Source organism: Bacillus rossius, chromosome 2 (assembly GCF_032445375.1).
Source record: "Bacillus rossius redtenbacheri isolate Brsri chromosome 2, Brsri_v3, whole genome shotgun sequence".
NCBI classification, from domain to species: Eukaryota; Metazoa; Arthropoda; class Insecta; order Phasmatodea; family Bacillidae; genus Bacillus; species Bacillus rossius.
In genome coordinates this window covers 110,650,832-110,667,524 of record NC_086331.1, presented here as the reverse complement: position 1 = coordinate 110,667,524, position 16,693 = coordinate 110,650,832, and the positions used below count along the sequence as shown (strand labels likewise).

The 16,693-nt window shown below is 37.5% G+C and overlaps 1 protein-coding gene across 4 annotated transcripts in view; it reads left to right on the top strand.

Moving 5' to 3' along the window:
• LOC134529610 (serine/threonine-protein phosphatase 4 catalytic subunit) overlaps positions 1-15,137 on the top strand; it is a 58,749-nt gene extending 43,612 nt beyond the window's left edge. For all 4 annotated transcript variants that reach the window (XM_063363893.1, XM_063363895.1, XM_063363894.1 and 1 more), the window contains exon 7: positions 14,558-15,137. In XM_063363893.1, coding sequence (XP_063219963.1) covers positions 14,558-14,687 — 130 coding nt within the window. In that variant the 3' untranslated portion in view covers positions 14,688-15,137. The remainder of the gene's footprint in view (positions 1-14,557) is intronic.
• Positions 15,138-16,693: the final 1,556 nt, after the last annotated feature.

The following is a 16,693-nucleotide window of genomic DNA, read 5'->3' as shown; positions in this document are numbered from 1 at the left end:
TGTTCGGTTTTTGAGGCATGTACACCCTAAATCCTACTCTGCCTCTGAAAGGGCATATCCCTTCGTCAACTGTGATTGCTTCTCCAGGAGTGAAACTGCTTTGAAATTTTTCAAGGAGTGCATCTAACAAAGGTCTAACTTTGTGAAGGGAGTCAAACTCAGGATCATCCTTTCCTTTTGCTGTAGCATTATCGTTTATGTGAAACATTGACAAGATGAGCATTAATCGTTATCTCTGCATTACGTTGGGGCAAAAAGAGCATTGCATTACCACATTTGTGGTCCAATGATTTCTCAAGCTTGGCCTTGAACTCACTGACATGTGAAAAAGTATGGCAAGAAAAATTTTTATTTCCAAGAGTGTGACAGTTGTCGAGTTTTGAAAATGCGATTTTGGAGACAGATTGTTTTCCGCTCTAAGTTTGGCCAATCTTCTACGTGCAAATAAATTAGTTTGTTCCTTCATATTTTTTATTACACTGTCGTCAAAAAAGTACTTGAAGAAATCTATTTCTTCGCAAGTATCATCTAAAAGAATATCTGGATTAGGTCTTCCTATGCCTCCAAAAACTTCAATATCTGGGACGTCAATGAGATCATCAGTTGTCCATTGTTGAACAGTATCTGCTCTGTTTGTCCGAACTCTCTTCCGGGCTGGACTTAGTTCATGTTGATGACTGGGTCCTGGCAATACCTCTTCAGAAATGTCTTCTTCTGATTCTTCTGAATCAGATTCATCTATAAATGAAAAAAAAATTCAAGTATGGTACACAGATATAATTATAAAAAAATATATAACAGCAAGTTTCATTTTATTTATGAATCCAGTAGGTATATGCTAAATATTGTACAGAATAGTATGTAAATAAGGTACTAAAATAATGTGTAAATACCGTATTTACCCATGTACCACCCGCCCCCATGTATGACCCGCACCCCAAATTTTCAACATACTCTCTGGAAAAAAATTTTTTTCACTGTAATGTCTATTTACATGTGCCTGCATAAATAGGGAAAAAGAGTCTGTCATTGTAACAACAAAGAAAACTCTTTATAACTGCAGCACAGAATTTTACTAACACAAATGCATGAAATATTAAGAAAAAAAAACCAGTAATATTCATTGTCAAAATAGTAGATCAATTTTGCTAAACAACAGACGTAAATTTGGTGAAATAAATTTTAAAATGTTTGTATGCAATAACCACAATTGTCAACTGTTCAGTCCGTTGCAACATCCTGCAAATAAAAATAAAGCTCGTAGTGCCAAATAATTAAAAATAATGAGTGATGCCATAAAACCATTTTATTCAACGTAAAAAAAACCGTAGCAAAAACGTGAATTGTATTGATACGCATAAAATGGCGCGGGTTGCCAGTTATAGTTAACTCGGTTGTAAACAGAGCGCGCGCGTAGCAAGAAGTTTGCGAGCTATCGCTATCGATCTTCGACTACGTGCGCGCGCTCTATACCGAATGATGCCAACTGGCGCTGTTTACGTTTTATAGGTGGATTACAGCGACTCCCGACACGTTACGGATAAAGTTTAATACTTTTAAAAAACGTCTTGAAAACACATCAGAATACGTCGTATTACGATTATTTAAATTAGAAAGCGTTAATCTCAGAATAAACCGCGTAAATTGCGGGAAGCAGTTTATACGCGCGTTGTAAACAACGGCAATTTATTGCATTGCATCATATGAGGTTAAAACGGGACCGAAATAAAATGGTGCAAATATCGGGAAAAAGTAAATAACGGTAACGTAAATAAGGGGTTTCGCTGTATTTTCATTGTAATAAATGCGTCCAGCATTCGGTAATGTACTATAAATCCAATTTTTTCAGTCTTCATTGTTGTCCAAAACCTCAAATTTCGTGTATGACCCGCACCCCGACTTTTGAATGTTGTTTTTCAGAAAAAATGTGCGGGTGTTACATGGGTAAATACTGTAAATATTACAATGGATAGTAAATAAATAATCCAAATACCGTATTTACCCATGTATCACCCGCACATTTTTTCCGAAAAACAACATTCAAAAATCGGGGTGCGGGTCATACATGGAATTTTGAGGTTTTGGACAAAAATTAAGACTGAAAAAAATGGATTTATCGTACATTACAGAATGCTGGAAGCATTTATTACAATGAAAATATAAGTATCCAACCCGTTACTATCATATTGTAGCGCGGGTGAATAGCAAACAAGCAATTTTGTTAACTACGTCGTGCGCCGCGTGTACAGCTTGCGTCGCCCGCTGGGATGTGCCAAGGCGGCACCGAACCGTGCCGTGCAGCGCCGGACCGTGCCGTGCCGCGCCGGACCGTGCCGACCTAGCATTTCAGGCAGCGCCGGACCGTGCCGAGCAGCATCAAGCCAGTACCACCTACACCTCCACCCGCCGTTATTGTTCTGTTAACGGTGAATAAGTAGTGAAAATGAGTGCTAAGCGATTGCGATCATTCACTGTAAGTGAAAAACTGAAAGTGGTAAAAGAAGCAGAAGAAATTGGAAATCGTGCTGCGGGTAGGAAATACAACATTGATGAAAGCTGTATACGAGATTGGAGAAAAAAGAAGGACATATTTTCTAACAGTGCGGGCAGTCGGAGAGCATTCCGTGGAAAAAAACCATTTTATCCGGAAATAGAAGAAAAACTGAATGAATATGTAGTTGCAAAACTGCAATTTGAATACGCAGTTTCAACAGAAATGTGCACATTGAAGGCCACACAAATTGCAAGAGAGTGTGGGGTGGATAATTTTAAGGCCAGTCGTTCGTGGCTAAACAAGTTTTTTATTCGGTTTGATTTGTGTTTGCGCCATCGTACCAACATCGCACAAAGACTTCCAGATGCATATGAAACAAAACTGACGAACTTTCAGCGCTTTGTGATTCGGCAGAGAACGGAACATTCGTACCTTCTCTCTCAAATTGGGAATGCGGATCAAACGCCTGTTTATTTTGAAATGCCATTGGATACCACTATTAACAAGAAGGGGGAAAAAAGTGTCTCCATAAAAACCGGTGGTAACGAGAAGCAACGCTGCACAGAAATGCTACGCATTACGGCCGACGGTCGCAAGCTCCCACCCTACCTCGTGGTGAAACGTAAAACGGTGCCTAAAATAAACGTTAAAGGTGTTATCGTGAGAGCGCAAGAACGTGGGTGGATGGACATTACGCTCGTTGAAGAATGGGTAAAGTTAGTGTGGCGCAGACGTCCTGGGGCACTTCTGAACGTTCCCAGCATGCTCGTGCTAGACAGTTTTCGCGCGCACACGTCGGAAAGTGTGAAATCTGCCTTAAAAAGGCAGAAAACGGATCTTGCAATCATTCCCGGTTGATTGACGTCCCTTCTGCAACCCCTCGATGTCTGTGTAAACAGGCCTTTCAAGGCAACTTTGAAACGCCTGTACACAGAGTGGATGGCAAGTGCGGAGCATCAGTTGACACCAACGGGCCGCATTAAGCGACCTGACGTATATGTTATCTGCAAGTGGGTGAAAACAGCATGGGACAACATACCCGCAGAGCTTGTTGTCAAAAGCTTTAAGAAGTGTGGGATTTCCAACTCACTTGATGGGAAAGAAGACGACGCAGTCTGGAACGACAATGACTGTTCTGATGACAGCATGATAGATGATCTTAGTGACGGCAGTGTAAGTAGGCCCTATTTTTACTTGCAGTTGTTTTCTTTTGTGGCAGGTTTTATGAATGAGTTTGTTAACACTACGATCTTTATTTTTCTTTGCAGGATGTTGAAACGGACTGAACAGTTGACGATCGTTTTTATTGCATACCAACATTTTAAAATTTATTTCACCAAATTGACGTCTGTTGTTTTAGTAATTGAATATTACTGGTTTTTTCTTAATATTCCATGCATTTATGTTAATAAAATTTATGTTAATAAAATTTTGTGTTTACTTTGTTGTTACAATGACAGACTCTTTTTCCCTATTTATGCTGGCACATGTAAATGACATTATAGTGAAAAAAAAATTTTTTCCTGGAGAGAGTGTTGAAAATTAGGGGTGCGGGTCATACATGGGGGCAGGTGGTACATGGGTAAATACGGTAATTTTTAATTTTATCAAAATTGATTTATTATTTTGTAGAGAAAACATATACCTACTACATTGAGAATTTGATTGAATATGAATAGTGTATGAATGAGGGACCCCAGTAGTATAAAAATAAAATTTTCTAATGTTGGAATAAATAATTCCATGATTTTATAGTCAAATATTTTACTTTATAGTGTATCCACCACTGTTAACAAACAGCATCACGGACCTCCCACCCACCACAAATACAGCAGATTTTTCTTCTCTGACGTAAACATTTGCATTCTTGATTAAATTCATGAAAATGAAAAATATTAGAGTAATTATTTTTCGAAAAAATTATGAATAATGGGAATCTTCTGTGTATTCATTTGTAAATCTAGGCGAGTTGTAGCAGAACAAACCACTGCAATTCTCACACATTGCAGTACACTGCAAATTTGATTTCCGGCATCTGCAGTAATTTCCACATCCTAATTTACATGAGCAGGACACTAGAAATAACAGGTCGTTGGGTGCGAAAGGTTTTGAGCTGATGGTTGGTTTCAAGGTTTTTTTGAGACATCCATTCTTTTTGGCCACTTCAATTTACCATCCCCATTCATTGGGCGGAAGTCGGTTCCCTAACCATGTTTGAACTTGTAAGTATACCCTAAGGAGATGTTCACGTCAGGCTTCTGACTTTGGAGGAAGTTTCGCTAAATCAAAATTTGATCTCAAGGCCGACTTTTTGGTTAACGTCGAAAACCTGTAGTATCTGTCTTCATTCAAGTGCGAGTATTTACTCGACCCATACAGTCCAAGCACAAAGTTTTCTCCATCTACCAGTAATTCGGTTTTAGTAGTAGAATGTGCTATGAAAGTTCTAGCAAGTTTCTCAGCTTCCGGTGACTTCAACATTTCAGTAGCTTTAGTTTTGCCTACACCAAAGAAACATAAGGTTGTATCACAACCAGTCAATATGAGTAAACAAAAGAAGTTTTCTGGTGTGTTTGAACTTTTCTGTCAAAGTTGCTATGTCATAAAAAAACTGTCGCAGGGTTTTCACCTCCCTTATGTTTGCAGAAAAACATTGATCGTTTTTCTGGGGCAAGAGCAGTTAATAGTACTGCCAGGTCTGTATCAGAGCCACATACAACTACTTCAGCAAACATGCTTAGTTTTTTGATAGCTACATTTACTATTCTGTATCTGCATCTCCTTCGCTTATCAACGTCTCAATTACTTTCTTTTTTTTTTTTTTTTTCCCAGTTCAGATGCAAGTAAAGTTATCATTCTTGTCTTGTTCTTTTTATTACTCAAAAATGCTTCTTTTCCTGTAACACACTCGGTGTTTTCGTCAAAATTTATATCACATGAAGATTTCTTCGCGTATCTCCGGTTTTGTTCTTCTTGTTTCGTCGTGAAATCTTCCGGGTATCCATCAAAAACAACTGTTGTGTTTCCTCCGTATTTTGTCTGAACAAATGTACAGTAACTTTGCATTATGACCCTGTATGTACAGTGTTTTGGCCAAATAATGCAATTAAGAAAACCTCCATCCAAGACAATTGCTGCATCACTTAGATTTAAATCATTTACAATTCCCTCCTCAAAATGTTTCATCAGTTTTGACTTGGTCCCCTTCCTTAGAGAAACGGCATCAAAAAGGGATGGTGGACGAGGTGCCAATTCATACTTAAGATATGAACTTAATTTTGTTGGGCTGTCACATACACATAAGATGTGGTTAAATAGCTGTTGTGAATTCACAATTACCTGCTTTGACCAAACATTAACAGATTTTTGCATTGCCTGTGTTTTTACCATGTTTTTACCATGTTTTTCCTATGAAGCTTGAGCTCCTGAAAATTTTTCCCTTTCATATTTTCCATCGCTGCAACACCTTTTTCGTACGCTTGGTCACAGTCTACAGAGTCGTCTGATACCAGTCCAGATGATAACAATACCAGTTGTCCAGAAAATTTTGAGAATGATTATGTTCTTCAAGTCATGAAGTAAACTTTTCGACATCTGCCAAGTCTCTAGTTTTTCTTGACTCACGGAGCTCAACATGTTGTTCACTGTAGGTTATGGAAGTCCCCAGAAATTCCTCAACAGCTTTGTGTACTTAAGATAGAAAGGTGCTCCAAGAATCCATTTTGACAAAGTGCTGTCTGTAATACCTCTACCATGAGTCAAGCCTCCAACAGCTTTCATGGGACGCATGAGGCACTGTTCAATACACATGTTGGACCATGTTCCAGACCAAAACTTGCCTCTTCGCCGTATTGTGAACATTCCTTTATTTACGAACAAATCAAATTCCTTCTCAAATAGCTTCGTATGAAGTTTTATCATTTCCTGCACATACAGATGAGCAGACTTCGCATATGGCAAGTGTCAAGCAGCATGGAAATATGGAAGAATTTCGATAGTTGTATTTAAGTGTAAATCCCAATTTGCAGACCTTTCTGCAAAAATGAACTGTAGAATGAGGTCAATGCACTTCAAGAGATTCACCCACAGCTTGGCAGTTTTGCTGGTTGACTGTATGTTGGTCAAGGAATCGTTTAAATTTTGTAAAGCACATAATACGTCAGGTTTTTCCAACATTTCTTCGGGCTCTGTTTCCTGAAGAAGTAACTGTTTGGAAAAGTTCTCCAAATGAATAATGGCATTTTGGAAATCATCGAAGCTGTTCCTCATTACATTAATGATCGCAGAGGCCGTAAGAGTGTAAAGCTCTGATGCATCTTGAATATGCACGTCCATTCAACATGTGATTAACTGTTGTTTGACCATATACAGCAGCCCACAAACTTTCTAATCCAATTCCTTCCATTATTCGACCTATTGAGCCCATAAACGACATTAACAAATGAAAACCACCCAACCTCAGAACAACATTTGATATGTCACTTGATCCTTCTGTAGAAGCCAATATTTCAAAAGCTTTCAGAAAAAGGGGCTGATCAAATGTCACTATGCATGCCTGGTTGTCTCTCTTGCACTGTTCTGCTGCAAAACACAGTGCTGTGAAAATCGTAGATGTATTACTGGGATCCAAATTTATGAATGGTACACCCATTATATATGAGGATTCACGATCTTCCATATGACTTGTTATTGTGTTCATAAAACCATTCCATCCTTTTTGAACCTTTGATCCAGCAAGCCACATCCAATTTTGAGGAAACAAACTGTTTGATGGCTCACTTATAAGACTTCTAGCTGATTTCAGTTCGTTGAAATCTTGAAGTATGACAGCCTTAAAACCACTACGACTGTTTCTTTTAGGGTAGGAACTTAAACGGATACTTTCTGTATTGAATTTTCCAGATGGTATTCTTTCAACCTGAGTATGTGTTTCAACACTTGCACTAGGTGTAATACACTGAATTTCTCCCATTGCATGAAAGGTGTTTAGGCCGTCAAGAGTACGGATATTTATATCAGCATTGTCAAACACATACTGTATGAATGCTTCTTCATTTACATGAGGGTAACCAGCATTTATAAGAGAATTCATGTAAATAAATGCTTTGTGATACGACACACATACACCCATAGATGACAATAAGTCAATTAGATGTTTAGATCCATACAGTCTATGAAGTGTTAATGCTAGGCTAGTTTGTATTGGAGATGATAATGATCTCGGGCGTAGCGCAGAAATTACTGCATGATTTATTACATCACACTTTCGACTCGCTGGTTTTGAATCCACAATGTTTTTTTCTTCTTCGTTACTCTTTGCATGAAAACTTTCAAACTATCTGGAACCAAGTTTTCTGCACCTGACATAATCTCATCAACATTTGGGTATGTACGTGAATCATACATCATCTTCTGGATATCTTCTTTAACTATATCTGCAGCAGCTAATACTATTCTCAATCGCTCTGTTGCTGGGTCACTTTCCCTATTGCAGTACCACTCATCCATAATTTTGTTAACTGTCTCAGACAAACAAAAAATATTTTTTCGTCCTGGTGTACATGACACAACTTACCTTTCCTTAAAATGTTGCCGTAGAAGATTTGTTACATGTTTATCTGAGTATGTTTCCTCTTGACCAGAAGGTTTTTTCAGAATGTCTTTTATCTCGCTTATTGTGTATTGACATTCATCACTGTTCTCGATATGCTCACACAGCATAGCAAATTAATCTCCAAATTTACATTTTGGTCTTCCAACAGGTCCCTTAGGTGATCTAATTTTAGAAAATTTTGTGTGACAGTGTCTGTGATAGCGTGCTTCAGGTGAAACAAGGTCATTTACACTTAGCAGTCTGGCTCTGAGTCTCTCACTACACTCATCATTTCGTTCATCACATTTCCTTAAAACGTTTTCTTTTATTTCTAATGTTGTTATTTGGTGAATTCCTACCCTACGCTCCAATGGAACTTTTAAATCAACAATGGCCATCTTGCCACAAATAAAGCAATTACTTTTGAAATCAAACCTTTCTTCTGAACTTTTTAAATAGCATGAAGATGTCGGCAACTGTAGGTCACCGGATTGTGTCGATGCAATAGCAGCTTTGATACTTGTTGGTCTTGTGTAATTTTGCCTGCACACACTGTGAACCCTAACATTAATTTTTTCCTTCCAATATTTCATGGAGTTTATCTTTCCGGGCTAAACTAGCACCAATAATCGTCTGTATACCTTTCGTCAGAACTACAGTCCCTCCTTCAAGCTCCTTGCCACAAAAAATACACAGTGAATTAATTGTGTCCATTGTTGACGTCAATATGTGCAGATCAAAAAGCAGATTTGTTTCATCTGTAATCAAAGTTTTAGCATTAATGCTGTTTCTGTAAGTAATACTAACAGTACTAACAAAGCTGGCTAAGCCCGTGGTTTTTATTATTTGGCATTACTTAAACCAATTGTCTTCACACTTCAGTATATAATTTTGCATTCTGCATTTTGCTAAGTTGTATGAAAATCAACAAGCGCTACCAAATACACTATCATTAGCTAAAACAAATAGGTATATATTACCGTCGTTAATAGTAATGCAATTAGATACGTTAAGATATATTAATGCTAAAGGGACTAACTATTAAGACACAGGTCTCCCACTAAAATAGGGTTTTTCATGTTAAATAATTTTCGGCGTTTATAAATTTATTTTTGAACGTGCATGTATACCACCATAAACAGTACACTCGTCTAGGCGCGAGATATATTAGACGATACATTGGGTACAAATTTTCTTAATATCCCGAAATACTATATCAAATAACCATTGAATATTACAAAATAATAGTTATTTAAATAAATATTATGGGCATTATTCCAATACAGCAAATGGCTTAATAAATTAGATATAAACGCATACAAACACAGGCCCAGAGAAACAATTAAGAATTTGTTTTCTTTCTGGGTAATTTTATGTGCATTTTCATGTTTACTTAGTTAATTATGACAACTTTTCTTAGTAGGAACTTCTCAGCATGTGTCTGCTTGTGTGCGTACAACACTGGTTTTTTGTGACATACTTTTTTGCTGCAGTGGTGTAAGTCGATTGAGAAGTTACATAATTATAATTAATGTCATGAAGACATTCACATAATTAAAAACGTTAACCAGTTACTCACATAAAACATGCTTCTTCAAAAAAAATTAGCAAGACGTTTCCAGTAGCACTGACATAATACAGTATACAGTTTCCACACGCTAAAGATTTCACAACCAAATCACTTTTCACGTCTAGCAGCTCCGGCAGCTTCATGGTAACTGATGTTAATGGCGACTGTTTCTATTGTTGCGCATCTTCCACGTGGAGTCGGGATTGACTCACTCGACACTAATCCATGTCGCTTGAAATGTGAGTCACTGGTCCAAAAGCTATAAATAGGGCATCGTTTTAAAGAATTTAAAATGAGCTACAACTTCTACTTGGGCAGTATTAAGAAATTTTTGTTGACGTAAAAACTATAGGATAAAAACCATTCATGTGGTAAGCTAAAATCTAATATGTGACACCTATTTATTAGAATTACGGCAAAACCAGTAGCTTTAGCATAATTGTTAACAAGAGTATTTTTATGCAGTATACAATAAGTAACAAGCAACAAAAAATAATTAATCCATTTATGACTATCACGTACGGTGATATTGGCATATAACCAATACACAGCGTATCCGAACTTTGAGGGTGTGTAGCAGTTTGGACTTGGAGTGGGTCATACTCACCGTAATGTAAGATAGTCCAGTGGTAACTTGAAGCCATCGTTAGAAAATACAGTGGTTCTGGGAATGAAACTTCAGTAATTCAGAGCACACTAACACAAACTAACAAACACTTTATAGCATAGTTAAAAAGAGGGAAACATTCCTTAGTCTAGTGACTACATCTCATGATGAAGTCTGTCGTTTGGCTCGCAAGAGACGCGGTAGCGCTCACTTAAGTGCAGGGGGCTGTCTAACACACTATCTAGACGAAGGTTGCCCAGCAACTCCCCGAGTGGGGCAGATGAGTCACTTAGTTAAAGTCCCTATGGGGGTCTCAAAAGGAGGGGAGACTAGAGAAAAAAAGAGGGCCGGACTACTTGGAAGTTGGGAGGAGTAAGGCTTCCTGAGTGGCCGGTGGTCCTGAGTGGTAGAGGCACAAGACAAACAAAAAAAAAACTTTGGCTTCGCCAGCCTACAGTTTGCACTATAGCTGTTAGATATCACGCCAAGTGGCGGCGGTAGTATATATAGCCTGGAGAAAGGAGATCTTGGAGTGGTCACTCCCTGGCGGGGAGCACAGGAGTTAATAAGTACGGTACTAAAGGTGAACACCCTGAGTTCTCAGAAAGCCAGCGAATAACCAGGGGTGTGGGGGGAAATATGCTGGCGCTGTGCAAACGCAGTCAGACATGCTACACTAGATGTGCTCTGGAGCACAAAAACAGGAGCTGTGCAGTAAAATGACTGATGCAAAAAACCTGTTATAGGAAAATTTGTGTACTCACCAATACTGAATGGCCTGTGAATTTTAGAATGCTAAAATCTAAAGAATGATGTACAGTACATACTTACCTTTTGAAATTGTAAATAATTTTAGTTCTATGTTTTTTTTTATTTAGTAAACAATGAAAATACTGAGGTGGCCTGGATTTGAAAGAAAAATTTTCTCTTATATTTTATGTTTACACTTAAAGCAAATGCATTTAATGAAACCTTCTAATAGTTTGTTGGGTGCAGTCTGGGATTTTTTTTAATTAAATAATTTTTTTATAAAAATCTTTTTATACCTTCTTGTGGTAAAATGTTGAAAGTTACAGCTTATTGGAACTAAGTAAGAAATTAACAAATTGTATCGGCTTTTAGAAACATTACTAAATTGTTTGCTGAGGGGCTTGAAATATTACAAGTTATATTTACCTGTGAACATTGTAGTCTCACAGGTTTCAGGAAATAAGTCAAATAGCAACTAATTAAAGGCTTGGTTAAGTTAGGTAAGCTACATTAATAAAATGTCACTTTTGTTAAAACAAAAAAAAAATACATTTGTTTCATTAATTCATCTCACTTAATTTCAATAAGCATGTATTTTCAACATTTACCCGTGTTATTTTACTTTGTACAGTTAATTACCACAAAACCTAATTTAAATTTCAAATACACCAATCCCTCACTTAGCACGACTAATTCGTTCCTAAAAATGTTCGTGTTAATCGAAATCGCGTATTCTGAAGCATTAGTCCCCATAAATATAAGGCTAAATTATTTAATGTGTTCCAAGATGTGTAGGGAAGTAATCTTTACATAATATAAATGCGTAGAATAATACTTGAAAATGCCTATGTCATATCATTTATCTTTTTAAGCCTACCACCGAATACGTTAGATAAAGAAAACATGGCACAGTGTAACGGGAGATAAGTGGTAACATATTTACCGTCAGTCAGCAGGTTGGCTTGCCCGCCCATGCGTGACCTTCAACACGCGCGAGCGTCTGTCTGCCTGCTGTTGCAAGCAGCTGGATCCTTTGTTATTACGTTTAAAACTTAACAAAATTAAAACACTTTTATGAAATTAAGAACCGGTTTTATATAACTTTAAAACACACAGCCATATGTAAACATTTAATTTGTTATGCACACCTCTTATAAAAGCGGCTATGTAAACAAATCAGTTAACAGATAAACAGATATAGATTTTCCCTAGAGCACAAACATAACATTAAAATACGGGTACACTCCCTATTTAACGCGGTTGTCGGGGGACATAACTTTTACCCGCGTTGTTGCATAACCGCAATGTTTCGATGTGACCAAGGTCAAAAGGCATAAAACACCGCCTGTGTTCTAATAGGTCGGCAAGCACGCACAGTATAGACGGCCCGCCTTTGTGCGGACTTTGCATCCGCAGTTTCCACTAAACACGGGTGAAAAAATAAAAATAATAAATTTTAAAGATAAATATTAAATGTTGAATTGTTTTTATTTTTCCGCGTGCCGCGCACAGTTTGTCGCACGGCCTACGAGCGCGCCACACGCCGCCATACACATGTGCGGCACACAAGCTGCTGCTGCCAGTCTCGTGGTGTTAGCCACAGTATCTGCTTCGTCAGTGTCCGTAACAAAGTAAGTGCAGTGTGTGCGGTTACACACGATTCTGTGGTCAAAGTCTTCTAAAAAGAAAGGCCGTAGTGATACTTCAAACCGAATATGAATCGCAAAGTACCGAGTTTGATTGACAAAATAAAAATTCTAGATTTACTTACAGATAGCTTGTCTTTTGTAGAAGCAGACCGCAGATACAGGAAAAAAACGATTCTAGCATTCGTACAATAAAAAATAAAGAATCGTCTATCGTGTCAAGTGGTTAAACTTCATTATCCATGCTTACAGTAAATTATAAATGGTCACATGTGGGAAACAAAAATTGTGCCAATTTAATTTTAGCGCAATCAGTGACGCCGTATTAAAAACCGTGTTAAACTTTGTCTTTACTTATTTCACCATACGCTGTGTCGAGTTGCTGAGTGTGTGTGGCTCGGATCGGCAAGTGTTATATTCCCCAGCCTCTGTCGGGAGACCGCTACACATAAACATTTCCAGGACTTGTTTACTACCTCACGGCAAAAGTGGTACAGTATGGTTCACGTAAATATTGGACCACTGGGAATTCCTGGGCAAAGATTAAAAATACGCTAGCCGATTTACTTTACTATTTAATGTTAAAACATTATACCAAAGTAAAAAGATGAACTTGTATAATACAATGAATTACCCAATAATATTACGTCTGTAGGTTTAAGTTGTAACAAAACATTTATATACAGATGTCCAGTAAAGTACCAATTAAGATTCTGGAGTGGAATTTTAAACACCGGACTACCTGATTTTGCCTTGTACGCAGCGACGCTGCTCAGTCAAGTGACTCATGCTCTGCCTGTGTGCTGCGTGAACACATTCCCTCCCCCACTCCCCCTGGTGTTTCTGCCCGCTCTAATCTCTACCTCTCTCCATGTTCTCGGCTAGCCTCTCCCTACCCAGCGCTTGCCGACAACCAAGCCTATCCAACATCAATCCCCAGCCGAGTCACGCTGGACAATGTCTCTGGATGGTGGGCTTTATCAGGTCCCCTGTCCGATGCTTCATTTGTGAGATAAAGCGACGTTAAGAACTAGTGTTTCAGAAAATATCACTGGGCTGGATTGGACTATAATTTGAAAACCCTACAAGATAGAGGAATAATGTACGGAGATATCTTGTTTAGAATTTTACTGCGGACATTTTCTACGCCTAGGCTTTTTTCTGCCCGATGCTTAGTTTGTTAGTTACAACGCAAAATTATCCTAATCGGCTGTCAACCACTTATTCCATTATTATTATTCATTTCTGACTGGGGGACATGGTTTGACCCGCGATATACCCGATTCTGCGATCAATCGGGGCGCAATATACCGGGAGTTTACTGTATGTACAATATGTACATATACAAAACATAAAAGTTAGTTAAATATTTTCTGGGGTGAAATTAACACTATCATCTTGCTTTTTTTTAAAAAACGTGTCCAATTTCATCTGCTTTGGTTTCTGTACGGTACGGCCTGGTCTGCAGCCGGGCATCAACGGTACGGCCTGGTCTGCGGCCGGGCATCAACAGTACGGCCCGGTGTTTGTTTATCTGCGTGCGCATCTCTTTCCCCTCGCATTCCAAACCACTCTTCCCCCCTCGAATTCCATACCTGACGTCGCGTCGTTTCCGAGAGTTTTTTTAGCCTGTGGCGATTTCGTGCTAACTGAAATTTACAGACGTGCTATTCGAGACTTGGGCAGTAAAATTTACATCGTGCTAACTGAATTCGCATTAATTGAAGACGTGCTATGCGAGGGATTGGTGTATTACAGTTTTTAAATACTAGGAACAGGATTTGGAAACAGATATTGGTGGCAGGCCTGCCATATATAATGTGTTGTTGCGAGAATATTTTTAGGAATCTCTGTTCCTACAAAAAAAACTAATACGTGACTTACTTTTATGTTTTAGATGTGGAAATGTTGCAGCAATTTTGGAGTTGAATGAACATTTGCAGCGTGATTTTACAATTTTTGAAGCAGCACCGCAAGAAAGCAGAGGAATACCTTCAAAGAAGCCACAAGCTGATTATTTTCTGTGATCTAATTTATGAATACCATTGAAGTGAAATATTTCTAGCAAGTGATGAACATAAATATGTTAATGACACTGTAAACACTGTTGTAAAAACATAATTGTGTGTTTTATTTTACCCAACTGTATGTTTTGCATTTAAAATAATTACTTGTGTCCTTACAAAGTTCAGTATTTAGTTTTAGGGATGAGTTTTGTTCTTCCAACCTCGTTTTAAAGCAGTGTATGTATAGTCGGTGTATTCCAAATACTGTTTGTTGGTTTCATTTAAATTAAAATAATTCGTAAGTACTGTGTGTTGTGTCATACTGTTGTATAAATGTAATTCTACACAAACAGTTTCTTTGTAATGTCAGACACACACATTTAACAAATTTTTTTTTACTGAAATTGCCCTAGTTATGCATTTATAAGGATTGTCAATTGTACTTTATTTTTTAATTACATTCTTTGTACAGTCGAGACTTGATTCTTCAACCCTTCATAGTTCCCAGAGTAAAGGGTCGTTGTTTCAAAAGGTGTCATTATTTATTTATTTATTTATTTATTTATTTATTTGTACCATGCCCATGAACAGTTAGGAATATTTTGTGGTGGGGCACAACATAAAAACATTATTGGAATTGGACTGATTTTGACCCATCCTCATCCCCCAAAAACCCAAAAATGACATGCTGTTTTATTTAATTATAACATTATCATAATAGGCAGAAATACTGCGAGAAAATTAATACCTGTCTAAATGCATTTATGACTTCATCATTTCACAGAAATGAGTTTACCGTGTTTTATCGCATAATCGTCGCACATTTTATACTAAAATCAAGTATGAAAAGTAGGGATGCGATGTTTATGCGAGCAAAAAATTTTGTTTGTTAGGTTAAGTTATTTATAAAAACCAAATCCATTCATGGAAAGTACGTTTATTTAACAATTGAAGTATAAAAGAGCACGCCAAATAATTTAAATTAATAAGTCATGCAACAAAAACCTTTCTTCAACTTTAAATAGAAAAACAAAATCCATGATCCGAACACAAGCCTGAACTAACGCATAACTATCGTAGTACACACCACGAAAGAGTAGTTAACTCGGCAGTTGATAGAGAGCACGCGTTTCATGCAATCGGCGAGATATCGATATTCTACTACGTGTGCGCGCTCTATACGGGAAGCAACATAACCAAACATGAATGATGCCAAATAGCGCTGGCTACATTTTTATAAGCGGTACACCGCGGCGACGCAGACGTACAGATAATGGTTATAACGTTTAAAAACGTCTTTAAAAGAAAATTTACATTTTGTATTTCCGTTAATTAAATAAGTGGTAATGTCAGAATAAATATTAGATTTCTACTTTAAAATACATTGTTTTATACAGAAAAAATACCCACACAAAGCGCTTGGAATCTAATAGCGGGACCAAAAACATAATGCAACGTTTACGCTAGCGGTTTTTTTATCCAAATTCTGACACCCTAAAATATAGGTGCGACGATTAGGCGATAAGAGGGTAAGCATGACATATCACATAAATTTTTATGCATGTATGAAGTCCATTTTCAAGTGTTTCTTGCACTAAAAATTAAGGATTTGAAGACCTTTCCTATGAAGACACAACCTAACCGAGAGGGAGGGCCAAATTTGGAATAACTGGGTGCTATATGTGTTTAGAGAGAAACCAGTTCAACAGGTAGTCAATTCCTTTTATTTTTAATAATTATCAAAAAATAATATTTTACGTATACCTCAACGTTATAAATAATATCAGTATTATTAAGTTTCAAACGCACCAAGCTTAAACAAAATAAATAACAGAGCATTTATAACAAACTATCGCCACAACGATTCAGTAATTTATGAACACATTCAAATAGTTAATCTGCAATGGGAAATTATTCCCGAAAAACAAGAACACGAGACAACAAATGCTAGCAAGCCTTACAATACCATTATAAGAACTAGAAGTATTATGAGTTATATTGACCCCTCGCGACCAAAGTAGGGACGC